This window comes from Athene cunicularia, assembly GCF_003259725.1.
Source record: "Athene cunicularia isolate RWA chromosome 6 unlocalized genomic scaffold, athCun1 chr6_part1, whole genome shotgun sequence".
Lineage (NCBI taxonomy): Eukaryota > Metazoa > Chordata > Aves > Strigiformes > Strigidae > Athene > Athene cunicularia.
This window is the reverse complement of record NW_020799105.1, coordinates 20,387,166-20,406,130: the sequence shown is the minus strand read 5'-3', so window position 1 is coordinate 20,406,130 and position 18,965 is coordinate 20,387,166. Positions and strand designations below refer to the sequence as shown.

Below are 18,965 nucleotides of genomic sequence, written 5' to 3'. Positions count from 1 at the left end.
TAGATTGCTCAGTATTAGGCAATGGGTATGGAATCAGTGGCTCCAGAAAGTTTATCTCTTTTCCAGCCTTGTAATTTCTTCTGTATAAAAACTCCACTTCTGTCAAGGGAGGAGATCTTAATTCATTTAAAACAGTGGTCCATCTCACTGTTAGAAAAACAAAGGGATTCCACAGGTCCCTACTAACCAAAACTCAGTAGGCTTTGCTGTCATGCCAGTATTTTGTAGGGCTTTAACCTTAGCATTTATCGTTTCATCTACCAGCTGAAAAGGGCATCTGATAGTATAGCTCTGCATAGATAGTTTTTTGAGATACTTGCTGGGGTTTAGTTTCATGGTGGAGGAAGGGTTTTTTGACAGAGCTTAAGCAGACGTTACTAAGATCCATATGTCCAGTAAGCTGGTAGGGAGAAATGAGGGGGTTATAAAAATAAATAGAAGCTGTATTGATTACAGTAACAGATTTGTGCACCTTTCCAGTGTGTAGTGACCTGAAGTGGAGTTCTTCGCCTGACTTCTCATGGCCTGTTCTCCTGCTGTCTTCTCTGGGCATTTCATGAAAGGAGGCCAAGGGCTTTATGTCTGATTTAGAGTTTTTCAGATCAGCAGTAAAATTCCTGGAGCCTTCCCAAGTCATAGGTTTTCTGCTGGGTAGCCAGCAAACAATTTTTTTTGGCATCACCAGCCTTGGATATAACGTACTTGTCCCTGGGATAGAAAAATTCAAAAAAGTATACTATCCTCTATCTGTGAGAAGGCTGGCTGGCAGGTAAGATGTGGGCACAGTCCAATACACCTTATAAAAGCAGAGTTTCAGTGAACTTGAAAACAAGCAAGCAAACAGAAAAAACACCTAAATACCACTTGCCTGATAGCAGGTCAGCTCAGCTGGAATGAGGCTCTTGTGCCAGATGTCTTTCCTCCCACTAGACTAGGTTAACATATTGGACTTGTTCTCCTGCTAAACAAAGCATTATTTTTCTTTCTCTCTTTGCCTTTTCCCAACCTCCAGTGATGATTCTTTTCTTAAAAATAAATTTAATGTGTGTCACTGACCAGGATTTGCTTTATAGAAGCCAATGTTGTTGACAGTGCCAGAACAAAAGGCAAATGATCCTTTTACTAAACAGGCTGCGGTCATTGTGTCCCACATGCAAAAGGTGCTTGAACTCCTATAAAACAGTGACAGTGCCTACTTACATGCTCAAGAATTATATAACTGTAAAGCATTCTTACCTCCTTGCAGGCAAAGCAGAATTCAAATATGTGTGTGTGTTTATTTTCAGTTTTATGGTGTTTCCTTTCAAGAGAGCAGCTGCAATCCAAGGGTGCAAAGAGCAATGGGGAAGAATTGTATGTGATGTTCATCGTTTCTAATGAAGATGGTGATTTTTTTCAATTTTTTTTTTTTCAGAGATAAATGACAGCGAAGGTCACCCAAGCAGCAGCCACCAAACCTTGAAAGGAACCTCAAAATGGGCTACGTCACTGGAGAACCTCCTTGAAGATCCAGAAGGAGTGAAACGATTTAGGGTTGCTATATTAACTATGGATATTTATATAGACCGAAATTAGGATTTAAAGCTGAATGAGGCTCAGCATAAATGGTGCAGCTGTGCCAGTGCTGTAAGCACATAGGCATGCATCCCTCTAGATACATACCCTGAGCAGAAGTGGCAGAGTTGGAGCTGTGGCATTTGCTGAGCTTCTGAGGTAGTGCTGTTTGCCCACTGCCACTGCAGCTTGCTCTTGTAAGGCACATGGAAGTCTTTTGGTTGCATCTTTCTAATTGGATTTATCAGCTGTTGCGAGGATTAACAAGTTACTGTTGGATAAACTACAGTCCTTGGGCCATTGATCTCTCTTGCCAAGCATTATTTATCACTGAGGACCAATCCTGTGCTCTTCTATTCTCATACATTGTCCTTACTTAAGCAATGAGTAACCACTACCACCTCCTGAGCCTGATAACCGCGTGGCTCCTATTCTGTGTTGCAGCAGCTGTACTGAAAGAATTCCCTTTAAGTTTACTACGAAGTGTGGGCTTGTGCAGTTCAAAGTGCAGACTTGAAGCTTAATTAGGTGGGGGTGGCGAGTTGGTTTTTCAAGGCCTTCTTGCCATATTAGCTATTGGAATAGGAACTACCTACTTGAGTATGGTTTTGCCATACCACGCACTGATAAAATGCACTGGGATACAATAGTTTCCTGCCAGACTGGTTTGAAAAGTGATGTAAACTAGAATTACAAAACACTGTGATTTAGAATTCTTTTTTTTTTAAAAAAGTAATCTTGGTGCTATTTAATTCTTGGCATTACTTAGTCTCTGTTTTCTAACACTTGAAAGAGAAAACTGATGATCTCAGAGCTATAAATATTTCAGTCATTATGTTTTATAGAGAAATTTAATGTACATTTTTTCCCATTTTAAAACATGCTTCGCTTTTGAAAGAATGCGCTTTGTTTAAACACTGTCTAGAGAATGCAAATACATCTTCCGCTTGAGTTTACTTAAGTGAATTTATTGCCACTGATGATCATGTTTAGAAACAGTTTTATTTGTAGAGATTTTACTCATTAAAAAATCTGGAAGATACTAGATGAGAATCTCAAGTGATCTGTGACTCTCATTAAAATAGTTCATTATACTCACCTGCTAACAAATTCATGTATTTTTTGATTTCCCTTTGGGTAATGACTGTAAAATTCCTCGAGTTATTTAAGGGAGACTGAAGAAACTCCTCTTGTTAGTTACTGATAGGCTCTGAGATTAGATGTAGCTCACCATTCTCCTGGAATGTGCTTTCAAAGTGCTGAATATGATTGTTCATTTGTGGCTTGGTGGTGTGCAGATGCGCTAATGCAGTGGTTCTGTTACACTGTATTATGTAAACTCATAGCGTGGTAAAGCTGGCCGTAGGCAGCTTCTAGTTTTAATAGCCATAGTAGGAAAAGGGAAGGACAATTTAGAAATTGGATCCCAATGTTTGTTTGTTTTTCCCTAGGAATTTTTAAAGAAAGAATTTAGTGAAGAAAACGTTTTGTTCTGGCTAGCATGTGAAGAATTTAAGAAAACACAGGGAAAAAAACAGGTATGTTTCCTAAATAAATGTTACATGTCAGCATAGTTTCTGTTGCAGACCTGGAGCTAGAACGTTTCTGTTGTGTAACATGCTTCATGTGAGCGCAAATAAATGCATCTGAAGGAATTGCACTGAAATTGCAATGGTGGAATTGTTTGGAAACAAAGCTGGTTCTATTTCAAATCCAAACAAAATGCTGAAATTGTCATGTTTCTCATGTTTTGAAAACTCTCAACTTTTTGTTGTTGCCTGGGAGTAGCAAAAGGTTTAATTCAGTGATGTTGCATCATCTTGCTTGAAAACATAAAGACATTTCATTCAGGACTTTTTTTAAAGTATAGCAGCTATTACATGAAAATATACACCATTATAATATTTCAGTGGAACATAAATATAACAAATGGCACAAACAAAATATTTTACAGTACCAGAATGAAAAGTTTTGCCTTATCAAATTACACATTACAAAACAGAAAAAATTGAGGGTCTGTTTAGACTTTTTTGTTTAAATATTTATTCAAATCGATATGTACCTTCAGAGCATTTTGATTTTTATGAGAGCTATATTTTTCTAGTAGAAAATATTCTTTGGAAATTTTTTTAATCAGCCATCTCCAGTATGTTTTTTCCACTGCTTGGATCTTGATCTACATTTAGATCCCCCAGAAAACACAGGTTTCACTGTCACATTTAGGCTTTGAAGCAGATAAAGGCAGGCCTAAAATATGTACCATGTTTTGTTTGCTTGTTTTTGAAAAAGTTTTTTCTTTTTGAGGAATTCCAAATTCGTCTGATCTGAGACAAGGATTCTGTGAGCATGAAATGAAGTAGTTTAAAAAGTCCAACTGAGCGTTACTGTCCTTAAGACATAAACCCTTTGTTTGAAATCCCACCTTTACACTTTTCACACATGTTCAGCTCTTGTTGCCAAAGGGAGCATTTTAGAAAGCAGCGGGTGCAAATGTACAGTCTCTTTTGCACTCTCTGCCCAAAGCAAGTAGAGTACCATGAGGAGTAAGGCTGGGAAAATGCCCCTTAAACCTGCTCCAAATGAGACCATACGTGCTTTGAGTAACATCAGAGATGTCAGGGAATAGGAGTCAGGTGGGGGAACTGGGCTACTAGCAAAGTTATAAAGTGCAGGCATAAGAGAACTTCATCTGGACTGCAGGATTCCTCTCTTAAGGTCAGTCAAATATTGTCAGCTGAAACTGTTTACCAACAAATTTTCCACAAAAAAACCCTCTCTGGATTTTCAACAAAACATATTTTTGAGAGGGGATTCTACTTCCTGTAAATATTCTCTATTTTGCACTGAAAAAGCTTTCCCCTCAGAACAGTTTTCTGATTTCAATCGTGAATATTTTTTGGCATTGATAAATCCATCAAAAAGAATAACTTCTGCAAGAAGAAAATGTTCAATTTAACTGCGCACTTTGTAATATTTAGCACTATTTCAGCTTTTGTGTATTTAGCTGCTTCCCTCATTAAGGTCCACACATGCAGATAGTCTTCAGAAAAGAACAATCAATCAGGCTATTTGTCTGTAAGGTGTAAGGCCTAAAGAGAAAGTAAGTAAATGAGATGGGATAAAAGAGGAAACTGTGCTAGATGCCACTATGATGGCAGCACTATCGGTAGCTGGGGTGAGGCTGGGATTCCTCCTCTCCGCTTGCCTGTAAGGGAATGTTTCAGCTGCAGCCTGTCTGGGTTGCACTGAAAGCCACCCCCGGCCCAGGCAGGTCCCGCTGACCTGGCTCTGCTTCGGCACAGCCTGCAGATCTCATTATTGTCAGTTTGTGACAAAGCATTTCCTCTCTTCTCCCCAGATGTGCATACAGCATCTTAGCTGGTATGTTCGGTGTGCTGGGCTGGGGATCTAGGTATTCTCTGTCTCTCTCCCTGCTCCATTAAAGTAATTTGCTTTCTGAGCTGGTGAAGCAGAAACCAGTGTCTCAATCCACAGCCAAGTGGAAGATAGCCTTTGCTTTGTACCAGAGCAGATGTTTTTTTCTTTGTATGCCATGCAGTGTCCTTGACAAGAGGTATGCATCTTTTCTTGATACCCCTTGGACAGGTATCAAACTGCATTTTTAAATGGAAATGAAAGCGGAAAAATCCTTCTGTAAGGTCCCACATTTTGCAATGGGATAATAATCGTATCTTCTCTGGCTAAATAATTTCCATCTTTTTAGCTATTTTAGGATTGACATGCTAGTACAGGAAATGGTAAACTGATGTATAGAGATAGTATCTCAGTGAAGTCTTGAATGAATTGCCAAATGAATGGACAGAGACTTAACTAGGTTCCATTTAGCTTAATTATTCAGTACTAATCATTACACAGTATGGTCAATCTGGAGTCTAGTACTGCCAAAGTTATTACAGCCAGATAGAATAAGTTTGCTTTAGAATGACACAGATGTACAGTAAATTTTTATAGCTACTGCTTATGGATGGCTTTGTTTAGATAATTTACAAAGCTGGAAAAAGCACTAAAAATAGAAATCTTTCCCATGTTTATGATAGCATGAGGCATGAATTTGTCTTCTGAAAGTGCCTCTTGCAGGAATCGCTGTATATCTATCTAATGTGAGCAAAGGATTCTAAAAACAACTTTTTACTTATTTTATAGCCTGCTTCTCATTAAAACTGGTTTACCACAGAAACTAGCTCATAGACACTTAGACTTTTGGTCAGATGAAGCTGATTTCAATTTAACCCAGATTGAATGGAATTTTTTTCCCCTATTTTTAAAGTATAAGATAAACTTTTTTGTTACTTGACATGAGAGCGTTAGTGTGGGGTTTTTCTTGGTCAGTTTAAACTTGCACAAAGGTCACCTCCTGGCCAGTGGATTAAATATCCACTGTGCCTAGTGTTACTGTCATCCCTTCAGTGTCAGCCTGGAGCAGTGTTTGGTTTTGTATAGGCTGGTTAGGGTGGTTGGCTCAGTAAATGTGCTGTCCTCCCCTCATGTCCCCTTCTGGTCTTCACAGGTAGGTGCAGACTCACCCTTCTCCTCCTTTCCGTTGGTTAGAAACTGTCTGTGTTAGTGCATTCTAAGCAAATACCCTGGGCCTTTCCTCAAAGCTTGTTAAATTTGGTTCAGTCTTTACTTTGACCACAGTCACGTGGGCGCTGCCTAGAAGCTGACTTATATCACGCCAACACAGGCAGATCTTGCAAGATGCTGTGCAGATACATCTTCTCTGTCCCCTTCCTCTTGAATGTGAGCCACTACGCAGCCAGGATTGCCAGATCCCGGGGCCAGAGGGAGCACTGGCTCTTGGTTCTAAACTAGTGGTGGAAGCACTTAGCCAGGAGAAGGCAGAAATGGATTTCAGACCAGATTGCTCCACGAGTTCGTGTTTATTTTCCTGTTTGGGTGAGCCAGTAGGAAATGCATGCATGTGTCAGGGAGCAGGGGAGATTTTCAGCATCTGCAGAGCTAGGCAGCAAGCAGACCACGTTTACTGGTCTAGGCAGGTTTTAGATGGACAGGATTCAGCCTACCTTCTTGCAGCATGGAAGCACAGACTCCTCCCCTCAGCTCAAGACACATCTCTGTAGTTTTAAAATGATACTGTTTTTTAATCATTCCTTTAAAACTGAAGTTAAAAGTAGATATGTGATTTTTAGAAAAGATTGAGGGAGGAATTAGGTCAAGTCCACTTGTAGCAGCGAGCTTTGCTGCCACCCATATGGTCCTCATCTTAGGACACATTTAATTATTGAAGTGGGAGTGGTGGGGATAAGTGAATAAGATTTAACTTTAAATATTTTGTTGGAGTTAGTCATATGCTGTTGTGTTTGTGACTGTTAATGAAATAAACAACATGTCCATTGTGCTACTTCCCAAGGTTTAAATGTTTCTTCTCTTGCAGCTGAGCTTTAAAAATAAAGTACAGATTGTAATAAATGCTTCAAACAACAGGGAATCTTTTCAGCTATTGCTGAAACCCACCAAAATACCCATGTCAAGAAGTTTTGTAGAAAACAATTTCAGAACAAAGTACACCTATTCAAGAGTTTCTTCTGTCACTTCCCAGGTGAATGTGGCAATGGTTAAGCAGTCCTGGGTAATGCTGCACAGCTGCTGACTGTTGGAGCCTGTCCTGATGAGCATCTGGGACTTCCATTCACCTCATTTGGGAACCACACGTGCTTGAGATCTGAATTTGACCTTAGGAAAGGAAGTGGGAAAGAATATTGTATCCACTTGAATAGTGAGGGGGATTTCTGTAGACAGAACTTTATACTCCAAATGGGAATTTGGCACGAATGCTGGGACGAGCACACAGATGTAAGTGAGAAGTGCCAGAAATCCTTTAACAACCACCTGTGAACAAGATCCCAGTTTAAGTTTGTTTAAATTCCAGAGTTGAGTCCCCTGTGCTGAAGCATCAGTTTCAGGCTGACACAGAACAAAGAATGCCACCCACTGAATGGGGAACATCGCTGTCTCCTCTGCCTGGACCTGGCTCTCCCTGAATGCCTTTCGGGGGATGTATAAATAGACTGGCAGCTTTAACTGTACTTTCTTTTATAAAAATTGAAATCGTAGTTAAAGTGATGCTCTACTACTCAAGCATAGGTGTAGCGTAACAGTTGTTCCATGTGCAGCAGAACCTGTAATGTTTAGCTGTGCATTTCCATATTTCCCCATCATTACTGTAAAATCAGGTCCCCTGCGTCTCTCCAACAACCCCCTCTCCCTACCACAGTGCTTTCACTTCCTTTCTTTGTCATTGTTCCCCACAAAATCCAGAGATCCTCCCCATTTCACCAGCCTCCCACACAATCCACTTGTTCCCCACCATGTTCTTTAAACTTCCTCACAGTACTTTTAGTTCTGTGTTTCCCCTCAAGCCTTGCTCTTCTCTTTCTCTGTGGTGCCCAGTTTGCTCCTGTGTTCCTTGGGCAAGCAGCACGTTTTGTTGTGGCTGACGTGAAGCTATGTGTGCATTGATTAGCCAGCTGCTAAGTACATGCTGGCAGTTCGAGTAGATAACTTCTGAACATATACTGCAGCTTTCCCTCAGTGCACGTGCTGCTCTTTCTCTCCCTTTCTCTCACCAGCTCTTTTCCATTGAATCTGTAGGAGGGTAATTCTCAGTCCTTTGCCCCTCTCTTAAATAAGTTTGAAATTGGACAGCAGGCACAAAAGTTGTTGAGGTAGGACTGACAGATGGTACAATCACTTATGCTTGCTCATGTGAAAGTAGCTAAAGATACCTTTACTGCCTCTGCATTTTTGGGTATTAACTTTACTAGTTAAAGCTGTCACACCTCTGATTGATTGGATTAATTGCTCATTTAGAACAGACATGGTGGACTGAGTCCTTCCTGATCTGTGAAACTGAAAAGATCAGAAATCGTTATAAAATACTTCTTTCTGACCTCGTGCACCTGACACGTATGTTTTACCCACCAGATGAATGCTCCATATTGAAAAGGAGTACTCCTGGAAAATGTGCATCCCCTTCAGCAGTGAGAGAGTTAACTTTGTAGGCTTTGTGAATTGTCAAACACATGTAGCTTTTCTTCTAATTATCCCCAAATGTTAATTCTCAGCTGTAAAACATGAAAGAAATTCTGTGAAACCTTCATGGGCAAGACTAAATGCTTCCTTCTTTAAGCCCACTTCCCATCAAAGATGCAGCCCTCTGGTGTGGGTCTGGAGATGCTCATTAGATGTACGATGGGGAACACTGGAATTGTACAGTGCCTGCTGCTGCTGCACGGGCCTTGTTTTCAGCGTGCAGGATTCAGATTGCAGCAGGAGGCTTGCCTTGGCTCTCTTCTCCCCCACTGCCTTTCTCTTCTCCATCCTTCTGATCAAGGGGGAGCTTGCACAGAGTTTCACAGGATTGTGACCACTGCTTTGAAGCTTAAAGATGCTAGATTGGGACAAAATGTTATCACTTACTGATTTATCAACAGGGTGAACGCTAACAAACAGCTTTTTGTAACTCACACCTACCCTTATTTATCAGCTTTCAGAGGCTCTTGAGAGTCTTATCTTTACCATTAGCCAAGTTGTTGTGTTTTTTTAATTATGTAGTCAGTGTTGCATGTGAGCTGCCCTGAGGTAAAAACATAGTTTATGACAAAGCATGTAGTGTGACAGAGTTATCTAGCAGTAGCGTGGATTATACGCTAACTTTACTTAGTTTTGTCTTGTGGTAAGTTTCCACAGTGTTTCTTTCCTCTGGGTTCCTTGTACATAGTGATTAGCAAAAATAGTCTTCTAAATAATGAAGACAAGGCCTAGCTGATGATGCTGAGTGGTTTTACACTGGATACTTGGATTTATATATCACAACCTGCTGTTCAACCAAAGTGCCCAATACTGTGGTAGCTTCCACTAATGTCAGTGCAGGAGTTGGCCTGCAGAGATGTTTTTCCTCCAGTACAAATGAATAGACACAAATAAACTAATCTGTGTATATTTGTTTTGTTACTTGGTTTTGTTTGGGGTTTTTTTAATTCAGACTATGTTTTGGTTTAGGATGTGAACCTCAAGAAGTAAGTGACCTAGAACAGTCTTCAACAAAACATTAACAAATAGAATATTCCCACAGCAAATAATTCTTTAAATAAATATGTCCTTTTGCAGATGCAAGAAAAAGCTAAAGAAATTTACATGACTTTCCTGTCCAGTAAAGCTTCCTCCCAAGTCAATGTTGAAGGGCAGTCCCGTTTGAATGAGACCATTTTGGAGACACCTCACCCTCTCATGTTTCAGAAACTCCAGGACCAGGTAAAGTTATTTTTTTCAAGAACACAGTTTCTTTAGTTTTTGTCTGCTTGTAATAGACTCTACTTTCTAAGCACGAGCTAGTGTAGGATAGTTGGGAATCTGCCTGCTGCTACTTGTGGCGTGGATTGAATAGGCAGGGCTGGGTGCTTCCATATTGGGGATATTGACGCAGCCACTCTGCGGGTGGATCTACCTGGGGCCAATTAGTTAAAAGACTCAGGGCAACTGTGCTAATTCCAGTACAGGACTTCCTTGGATGTAGCCTTCTCCTAGGTTCCTCTGCTGGTAGCTTGAGAATCATCCAGCTGACTAACTTTGTGCCTACGTTTTCCTGTGTGTGCACTTGCGCTGAGTCATTGCTGATGTTTGTTTCCGTAGTTGCCACTGGTTTCCTTGAGAGCTCAAGATTCTTCACTTTGCTTTGTTTTGGTATTTATATTGATATGAATATAATGCAATTTCCTGAAAAGCCTCCTCTTCTGTAACACACAAAAAAGAGGAGTTGGCATCTGCTTTGCCTTTTGCTATAGAACTTGGGAGGTCTGGCAGAAATTAGGTGACATTTTGCAGGCATGTCTTTTGGTGGTAAATTTTCTTGTTATTTAGCTTATTTTAAAGCTTAAGTTATGAAGTGAGTCATTCTTATCTGCAGCTTTCCAGCACTTGTAGTCTGTACTATTTTTAATTACTGTAACATCCTCAGGACTACCTGTATTTTCCATTTGGCTCTTTTGTGGAGAAAGGCACGCTGATTTAAATAGTGTTTTCAACCCGTTTCATATCAGATATTGAATATGTTAGTTAGGCACTGGCTGGGTCAGTCGAAATGGTCTGAGGAGCAAAGGCTCTGCTGTCCTTCAAGCAGGTTCTAAGTCAGTAGCAGTGGAAATGTCTGGAACTCCATTTCCACGTAAAGACGCAAAGTTTTTCGTGGAAGAACTTCTGACTTGGGGGAAGGGAAAGAAAATGTTCTTGTAAATCTAAGCACTGCAGTTCAGGATGGGTGATTATGAGAGTGAAGCTGGAGAAACTACTGGAGTTGAAGTGTTTTGCAGTTTTACAAGTGATCATGCACATGAACAGCCAGGGATTAGTAATACCTGAACTGGAAACATGATGGTGGTAGAGGAATCCCACTAAAGTGGGAAAAAAGTCTGTGAACTTTTAAAACCAAATGCAGAGCATTTATGGGTTGTTGCTGGTTTCCACTGCTTGAAGCTTCTGTTTATTGCTGTTAGATAATAGTTCAGGAAGAGTTATGGTCTTCTCTACTTTGCAATCCTTATAAAGTTATGAAGAGTGGTATAATTTGTTCTCTAAAGAACAGTGTTAACTACTGCTGGCACTGTGTGTCTGAAGTATAAAAAGGCAGAGCTCGAAAGCCACATTCTGGTCTACAACATTACTGGTAACTAGCACTTCAGTTCTCCAGAGACCTACTGATTTAAATGGGGCTGCTTGTGGGGTGTGGTTTTGTGCTCATGGGATGGCCTTAAACAAATAGCTTGGAGGCGGTTGTTCTGCTGAATGAAGTGGTGTTAGTGTGGTTCACAGAAATCTGTAGATTTCAATATACTTATAGGGTAAATGTTCCAACTTCACGAAGGCAATGAGAGGAGGAGAGGGGAAAAGAGAATTCTGCTTTTGCACATGATTATAAAATCTGTCTTTTCTGTGTGTTTGGCTGACCAGACTCCAGAAGAATTTGATCTCACAGTGCTCTTCCTCTCTGGGAGATACTTTAAAATGATACCAGGAACAAGAGTGGTCTGAGTTCTTAACACTGACTTATGATGTTTTTACAGGCGATGTCTTCCTTACAATTTTTTTTTTTCCCTTGAGCTAGTTGGATAAATTTAATTATGTTGTAGTTAGCTAATGCCTGGAGGTGTAATTTGACTTTGCTTAACTGCATTGATTTGGGTCTACTTTGAGAGGGTGTTTGGGGATTTTTAGTTTTCCAATATGTAGCTTATAAAGCAAGATTTCCAGTGGTTTAAACATGAATGTAAATATTTAAATATGTAAACAAACAGTGGTTAGTTAAATGCTTCGTGTAATTTACTTACAAGGGGGGATATTTCAGCAAATGCACAGACAGCAGTCAAGTTTTGTGAGTTTGCCTTTATCTGTCTGGGTTCCTTGAGGATGTGAAATGAAAAAGCAGCTTGAGATTATTATTTTTTTGCTTCCTAACAAACAGTTTTATTACCCGGTTGTACTGTCAGAGCTGAGGCCTGTAAAGATAAAGCTCCAGTTATCCACACATGGATTATCCACACATGCAGGTCAGAATCCAGAAATTCATCCTGGAAATTTAGTTACTCTGAGTACCGTAAAATGTAATCAGTCATGAAGCATGACTCAGAGAGGCTTCGCCAGTGAAATAGTAGGCAGAGGGTGATGTAGGCTTTGGTTTTGCTTCAATTATAGTTTTGAGGTTTACTTTTTTCCTTCCCCTCTGTTTTAAAACCAAGAAAAATATAGTCCTGACCTTGACACCTGAACAGTTTCCAGACTCCTCTCCCAAGCCCTTTTGTTTTCAGAAAGCTCCCAATGGTTTCTAGCCTTTTTGTCTGAAATGGGAATAAATAGAAGAGAAAGTAGTTATGATGAGGGATGAGCCTAAAGTCAAGCCCTGGGAGAGGAAATCTGTACTCAGTGCTGGCTTCCTGCTTCTATGCTGGCTGTGTACTGGCTGTGAGAAGAAGGGCAGGTCTTGGGCTAGCAAAAAGCCTCACAGCACAAATTTAATCTATCTCCAGTTTTAAACCGTATGTTAAATGGCAAATTACGTCTGTACCAGATCAGCTATTTGTGGCAGGTACCTGCAAACATTTCTGACTGGAACCAGTCTTGCCATTCGGTTGTTTTGTAGTCTAAAAGGATGTGAGGATTGGCAGAAGTTTAAGCAACATTGATTAAGCCAGTTGTTTCAATTTAGATTCCATTCGCAGTTTCAATATTTGTGTAAATTATTTAGAGGCTTTTCTTAACTGTCCAGTGCTCTGTGTGTATTGAGCTATTCTGTATTGTTCAAGAGTAACCACAGTCAGGAAGGTGCCTAAAAGGTACCTCTTTCTTCAGCTCTGCCTCGTCCGAGTCCCTGGCAGAAGGAGCTCCTCACTGGGTTTGACTCCCGGGGGCTCTGCGAGTCGGGGGCTGCTGTGGGAAGGGACTGGGTCATGTCCACGCATGCAGTTATCTGATCATCAGCTGTCAAAGAGACCATGGCATGTGACCCCCCCACCTTCAGTGTTAGGTTTTCAAAGCTGGCTGTTGTGAAAGCCACAATACGATTCTTAAATTGATACAGACGTCATTGCAAAACAGTGGCCGCAGAACCTGCAACGTTGTTTGCTGCGTGCAGCCCCTTTTGAGAGTTTGAAGTATATTTTAACATCATGCTTTTTAGTAATGTTTAGTACTAACAGAACAAAAATATATTAGAATTCATATACTGTCCTTCTCATTTAACAATCTAGTTTTGCTTAGGTCATTGTTTTTGTGTTTTTTCGCCCTCTTCGCAGATATTCAATCTCATGAAATACGACAGCTACAGCCGCTTCTTAAAGTCAGACATATTCCTAAACCATAAGAAGTGTGAAGAGCAAGAGGAGAATTCACCAGAGGCTCAGACTGCAGCTAAAAGAGCATCAAGAATTTACAACACATGATAGAATGAATCTCTTCCACAGAGGCAATACAACAACTAAGTTACACTCAGGAACAGTCTAGGTTTATAGCGGTTGCATTTAGGGCTTGAAAAGCTCAAAAGCCTTTTTAGGAGATACTTAACTTCTTAATTGCTTGAACGACTAATTGTTTTTGCATGATAGCTAATAACCAAACGCCCACAGAAAGACTGTTTCCTTGCTAAAGGCTGAGGTATTCCTCCACAGCGTGAATTGTATTCATATTTCACAAGTTTAAATGCTTTCAATTTTTGTATTTTCTTTTGTGAGGCATCATGATGATGCTAAATGGAAGATAAAGTGGTTGGGTTTTTATTTTTGCCTTTAATTTTTATTTGTGACCAGATTTTACATCCTGAATTGCTGGGAGAAGCTACTGAGGAGTACCTTTCACGTTACTTGGTGGATGAGTCATTCATAGCAAAGTTAATCATGAAGGGACAGCATCTTCCAGGGTTAAGTTCAATAGAATCCAATCCTTTCCTATGTAACTTTGTTCTTTCGAGGCGATATCTGTTTTGCTTTGCCTTTATCATTGAATCAAAACACTTCTCTAGTCATGATTTCCATTTCTGTATTTCTTAAATTTCACCATTTTTTTTGCAGTAGACAATCACCTTCTTCAGAAGATGGCATAACCTGTAGTCCCTTCATAACAAAAGCTGTAAGATAGAGAGAGTCTCTGAAGAACTTCTAACAGCCGTTAGGAAACCTGACAGTTAATATCCCACTCTGGGCACACTGATTTCAGCAAAGCTTGACCAAGGCACGTCCTGCACGTCAGCGTAACATCAGTGTCAGATGCCGGTATGGGGAAGCATCTGGTCTCTCCTAAGTCTCCTCAGCAATACTGCTCTGTGCAGCAAGAATACTTGCAAAGCTGGCAAAGAACCAACCAACCAAGTCTGGCTTTGTTTTGCTAAAATCTTTCTAGTAAAATAACCCTGCCTAATTTTGTTTGCCCCAGAGAAATATTTTAGGGTTCCTTAATTGTAACTTTCGTTAGCTGCAATGGAACAGGGGGTTGACTTTGTGGTTTAGCCATTCTCACATCAAGCTTGAGAGGAAGGGGAATTTATTTCTGCCTGGAGCAATCAAAGATGAAATGTCAGGGTGATAAAGGAATACACTCCCAATAAGCCTTCCATATCATCCTGGGACTGTGTCAGAGCTGCAAAGCACATTTTGGCATACAATTTTTCACGTGTTCACGTATTTTTGAATTAATTCACTGTGGTGTTACTACATTGCAGGTTAAGTTGGGAAGGCATATTAGCTACATGCTCTATTTACAGGCTTTGCAGTGTGTAGTCTAGCTGTTTCATGTTTTCTCATTATTTGCTCTTTCATTTTTTGCACTGCTTTTCTTGAACTCTTATGTGCTGGCTAATCTAAATGCACAGTTAGCTTTCGATCGTTTATAGTCCTTTTTTGTCAGAAAGGCCAGATAGGTTTTATACATTACTGTCGCTATCAATGTTTTAAAACTAAGTCTAGATTGTAATTTTTGAGGATGCAAACTCACTTGGTAGACTTGATAATTTCTTTTAACTCTGAGCCACTCTTGCAGATAATGTGTAAAGAAAATTGTTTCCATCGGCTCTTCCCTAGTTAGGTGTAAGAACGGAAACAGGAGTTCTGATTCTACCCCCAGAGCTAAATGGCTTTTAGAAAATCCAAGAAGTCAGTGCCTCCGTATGCTTGTTTTAAAATGTAATTCTTATGCACTGAGTTAATTTTCCTCCTATGCTCTCAAAAGATGTAATGGTGAAGTCATAATCTTGCTTCAGGCACTTTCAGTGGTATTTGACCTCATGCTTCAGTTGTATTTCAGTGTTTTGCTGAATCGGAACAAAGTACACACGTGCAGGAATCCTTCTGTTGCGATGGGGCCTAGGAAATGGGACCATCCAGTTCTGGACTTGCCAACTCTTTGTAATTTCAGGATTACCTCTTTTGAAAATAGACTGTAATAAGGAACTCTTAACGCCTGTCACAGCAGAGGATGGAACTTCTGATACCATTGAAGTCCTTAGGAGTGGGCAGCTTAAACACATTTAGGAGTTGGGATTTGTCTCTTCCAGTAATGACAGCAGAAGTCTTAGTGCTATAGAAAAATGCAGGTGGGGACCTTCAGGGGAAAAATGCAGAATGAGCTCTTACCACATTCATCACATGGATGCACAGTAGATTCATTTTTAATCATATTGATTTTAAAAATGCATGACTAAGGGAGAAGAGTCTTTGACTATCATGTTTTAAAATAATAATAATAAAAAATAAAACCAGAAGCTGTATGAATAATGGCAGGGCATTAAAGAGAGAAAATACTTGTTTGTAGCTCCTTATGAACAACATTTTCCTTGACAATATGCTCCCTATTCAAGTACTGTCTTATTTGCTCGTTAAGAGCAAATGCCCTATAGGAGTAGACTCAAAGGTGCTTTACACTACTACTAACCAGAAGTTACTCAAATGGAAATGTATTTTTTAGCAGCATCTCAGTGCCTGTAATGTTTATTTTAATGCCTATGATGTTTCTAAGATAACATACCTAAATCCACAAAATTCTTAATCTTTGAATTGCTCTTTTTCCTCAGCAGTAAAAAGTTCATTGCCCATTGGCTGTCTTATTTGTGGTGTTTGGTTTGTTTTTTAGATGAAAACCAACAACTAGATTCACAAGGTGCACAAACCAAAGGGGTTTTCCATCCATTAGATTACCTGTATTTTCCAGTAAAAGAGCAAAGTAAAACCATGCAAGCAGATGTCTGTAACTGCAGCATGTGTATATGTGGAGAAAGTTATTTTGCTTCTGTTGATATTATCACCGATCAGACTTATTTTGTGAAATATGTGACATTTTCTCTATGTGGCGTAGAACAAATCACTCAGAAAAACAACTGAGTTTCCCTGTAAGTAAATCCTGCATTCCAGGAACAACTGCAAACATTGCATCGGACCTCAGGCTGTAAGTGGGTACTCAGAGTTGCTTTACGTAGAGATTAAAGATAGGATCTACTCATTTTCATAGAATTTACACTGAAGGTATGAGCACTAAAAGCAATCAAGAGAAGTTTCATGCCTGACTGCATGCCTTGAACTCTACCCTGTTGTGTGTTTCTTAGCTAAAAATTAAAATATTCTACAAATGCACCAAATCTGTGTGCTGACAGTTGTTTTATGTTTTGGATACAGTTTGGGCCAAGATCATTTCATATCCCATGGTTATCCTGTTTTCTGCTTTCAGTCCCTGTTAACACAGTTGTTACATTCTGTCATAGAATGTTTTTTTTCTTGGAAGAGAGGAAGATGGGATGACACAGTGGATTTCACTTCTGAGCGAGCTGCTGTCTGAACAAATTGCAGAAAGTCACTTGAACAGCAGAAGATGCTTCTTGTACCTTCATTGCCTCCCATTTCTTTGTTCCCATTGCATTTCTTCCAGCGTTCTTGCTTCAAGTTGCTGACCCATTGATGTGGATAAAGGAGGGTCTGAAAAACCCTAGGGAGGGAGAGAAGAACGTTTGAATATTCAGGTTTGGGTAACAGTTTGGAACGTGCTTGTATTTTTTTGTATAACACGGATGGACCACTCAGGTCTGTGATGCAGAGGTTCCAGATCGTTCTGTGACTGTGGTTCAAAGCTGAAAAGGGATATATCCCCCCTTTTATAAATTTTTTGTTTATAACTTTTTTCATCCTAAAACACAGCAACAAGCCTTAGTCCCCCAGTTTTGCCAGATGTCTGCCCCTGACACCAGGACGATTGTTGACGACTGTTGACGTGACCATGTTCATTTCCCTGTCCCAGGAGTAGTCCCTCTTGTTTCAAACCCCCACAACTAACGGCCAAGGGCTTCGAGGGTTCTTTTGGCAGAGCCACAGTTAGAGCAAGCTGCAGGGCATCCTTCTCCCCGAGGATCTGCGTAACTTTCCTGCGTTGCCATACGAGCGCTCGGCAGCCACTGTGTGACTTCTGATCCCTCCAATTTAGGAACTTTACCGTAATTAAGTGAAAGATGCTTTTCATCACTGCTGTTATATCTTGGCTGATCAGTGTGGCAAATCCATTTCAGTCGGGACTTAAAAAGCAGTGGAGACTAAGGGGCTTGGGATGGTGGGGGAAGAAACGGGGAAAAGCATTTTAGAGAATGTGTTTGCTCTCGGGATAAATGAAATGGTAACTGAATTTAACAGCACCCTCTCCTGGTTCTTGGCAGAATAACATTGATCTTGGACTAAGGCTGCAAATACGGGAAGGTCACAGCTTCTCGTTTCCTCAAACGTAATGCACTTGATGAACTTTCCATAGGCAGTAACTGCAGTTAAAATACTGTGCTAAAATACTAAAATGGATGGTTTTCATTAAAAGCAGTTGGTGTTGCTTTGATCAAAACTTAATCAAAACTTAATGGGATCACTGTGTATAAGAAAACTGATTAAAATGGCTTTGAAAGCTGGCATTATAGAGCAGATAATGCTCTCCACCTCCTGGGCATACTTCATGCTACAAAACTTCAGAAAAGGGCCAGCAGTTGTCCCTTCCCCCACTACTGTTCCTGCCTTGGGCTGTGCTCATTTGAATCGCTCAAAGACATTTCCTGAAGGCAGCAGTGACCAGCATGCTGAGTATGGTAGTCCAGGCCCGGAGAACAGATGCTGTTACACCCTTGTTTCTACCAAACTGTTCTGTTGCTTTGGCTTTTCCAGAGGTAACGGTACCTGAAGTCAAAAAGATTTGCTGTCTGTACCCCTCTGTTAACCCTTGGCCTTGTAAAGCTTGTTTCACTTTACACACAAAGGTGTAAACCAGAAGAAAAGGTTGCCTGAGAAAAGCAGTTCTGCATGGGTAGGGGCAGGGGAGGGGGGGTGTCACCCACTGTTCTGTGTCTCGGGCAAACACTGAAGTTGCTGCCAGTGGGTTGTCCTGACGCTGCAGCAAAAATGCACGGAGGCTTTTGATTTTCTTTGCAATATATATTTCCAGCAGTGTCTGGCTGTTTGTTTCCTTACTGGACCATGCAGCAACCCCTCAGCGTGTGGTCTGTTCTGCACGGCCAGGCTCCTCAGCCCTGGGGAAATCGTGGGGGTCAGCAGGGCTTCAACAGAAGGATGTGCCAGTGTGCAGTTGAGCAGGCAGGAGCAGAGCTAAACTTGTATCAGCGTTAACAAATGTGGTTTCCGATTTCATCAGGCCTATCTCAGCTGCCCGTGGGATATGACTGCTTGCGAGCATTTGATTAGATAGTTTTCAAGTGGTTTTCCATGTCATTGACAAGACAAGGTGGGAACTTGAACAAGTTATGCTAACAATTGCAGCACTAAAGCTCTCCCAGTGTTACAAAAAATATACCAGTGTGGTGGTAAGTTAAAACCTGTCAGGTTCTTTTTCAAGCTACAGTCCAAAGGAACAGCCTA

At 40.6% G+C, this 18,965-nt stretch overlaps 1 protein-coding gene across 1 annotated transcript; it reads left to right on the top strand.

The window, feature by feature from the left end:
- Positions 1 to 1,410: 1,410 nt before the first annotated feature.
- RGS10 (regulator of G protein signaling 10) lies at positions 1,411 to 16,695 on the top strand (the record flags this gene model as incomplete). Its single annotated transcript, XM_026851534.1, has 4 exons — positions 1,411 to 1,533; positions 3,006 to 3,092; positions 9,706 to 9,849; positions 13,380 to 16,695. Coding segments are annotated over 4 exons (501 nt in total), but the record flags the coding sequence as incomplete, so codon positions are not given.
- Between the last annotated feature and the right edge of the window lie 2,270 nt (positions 16,696 to 18,965).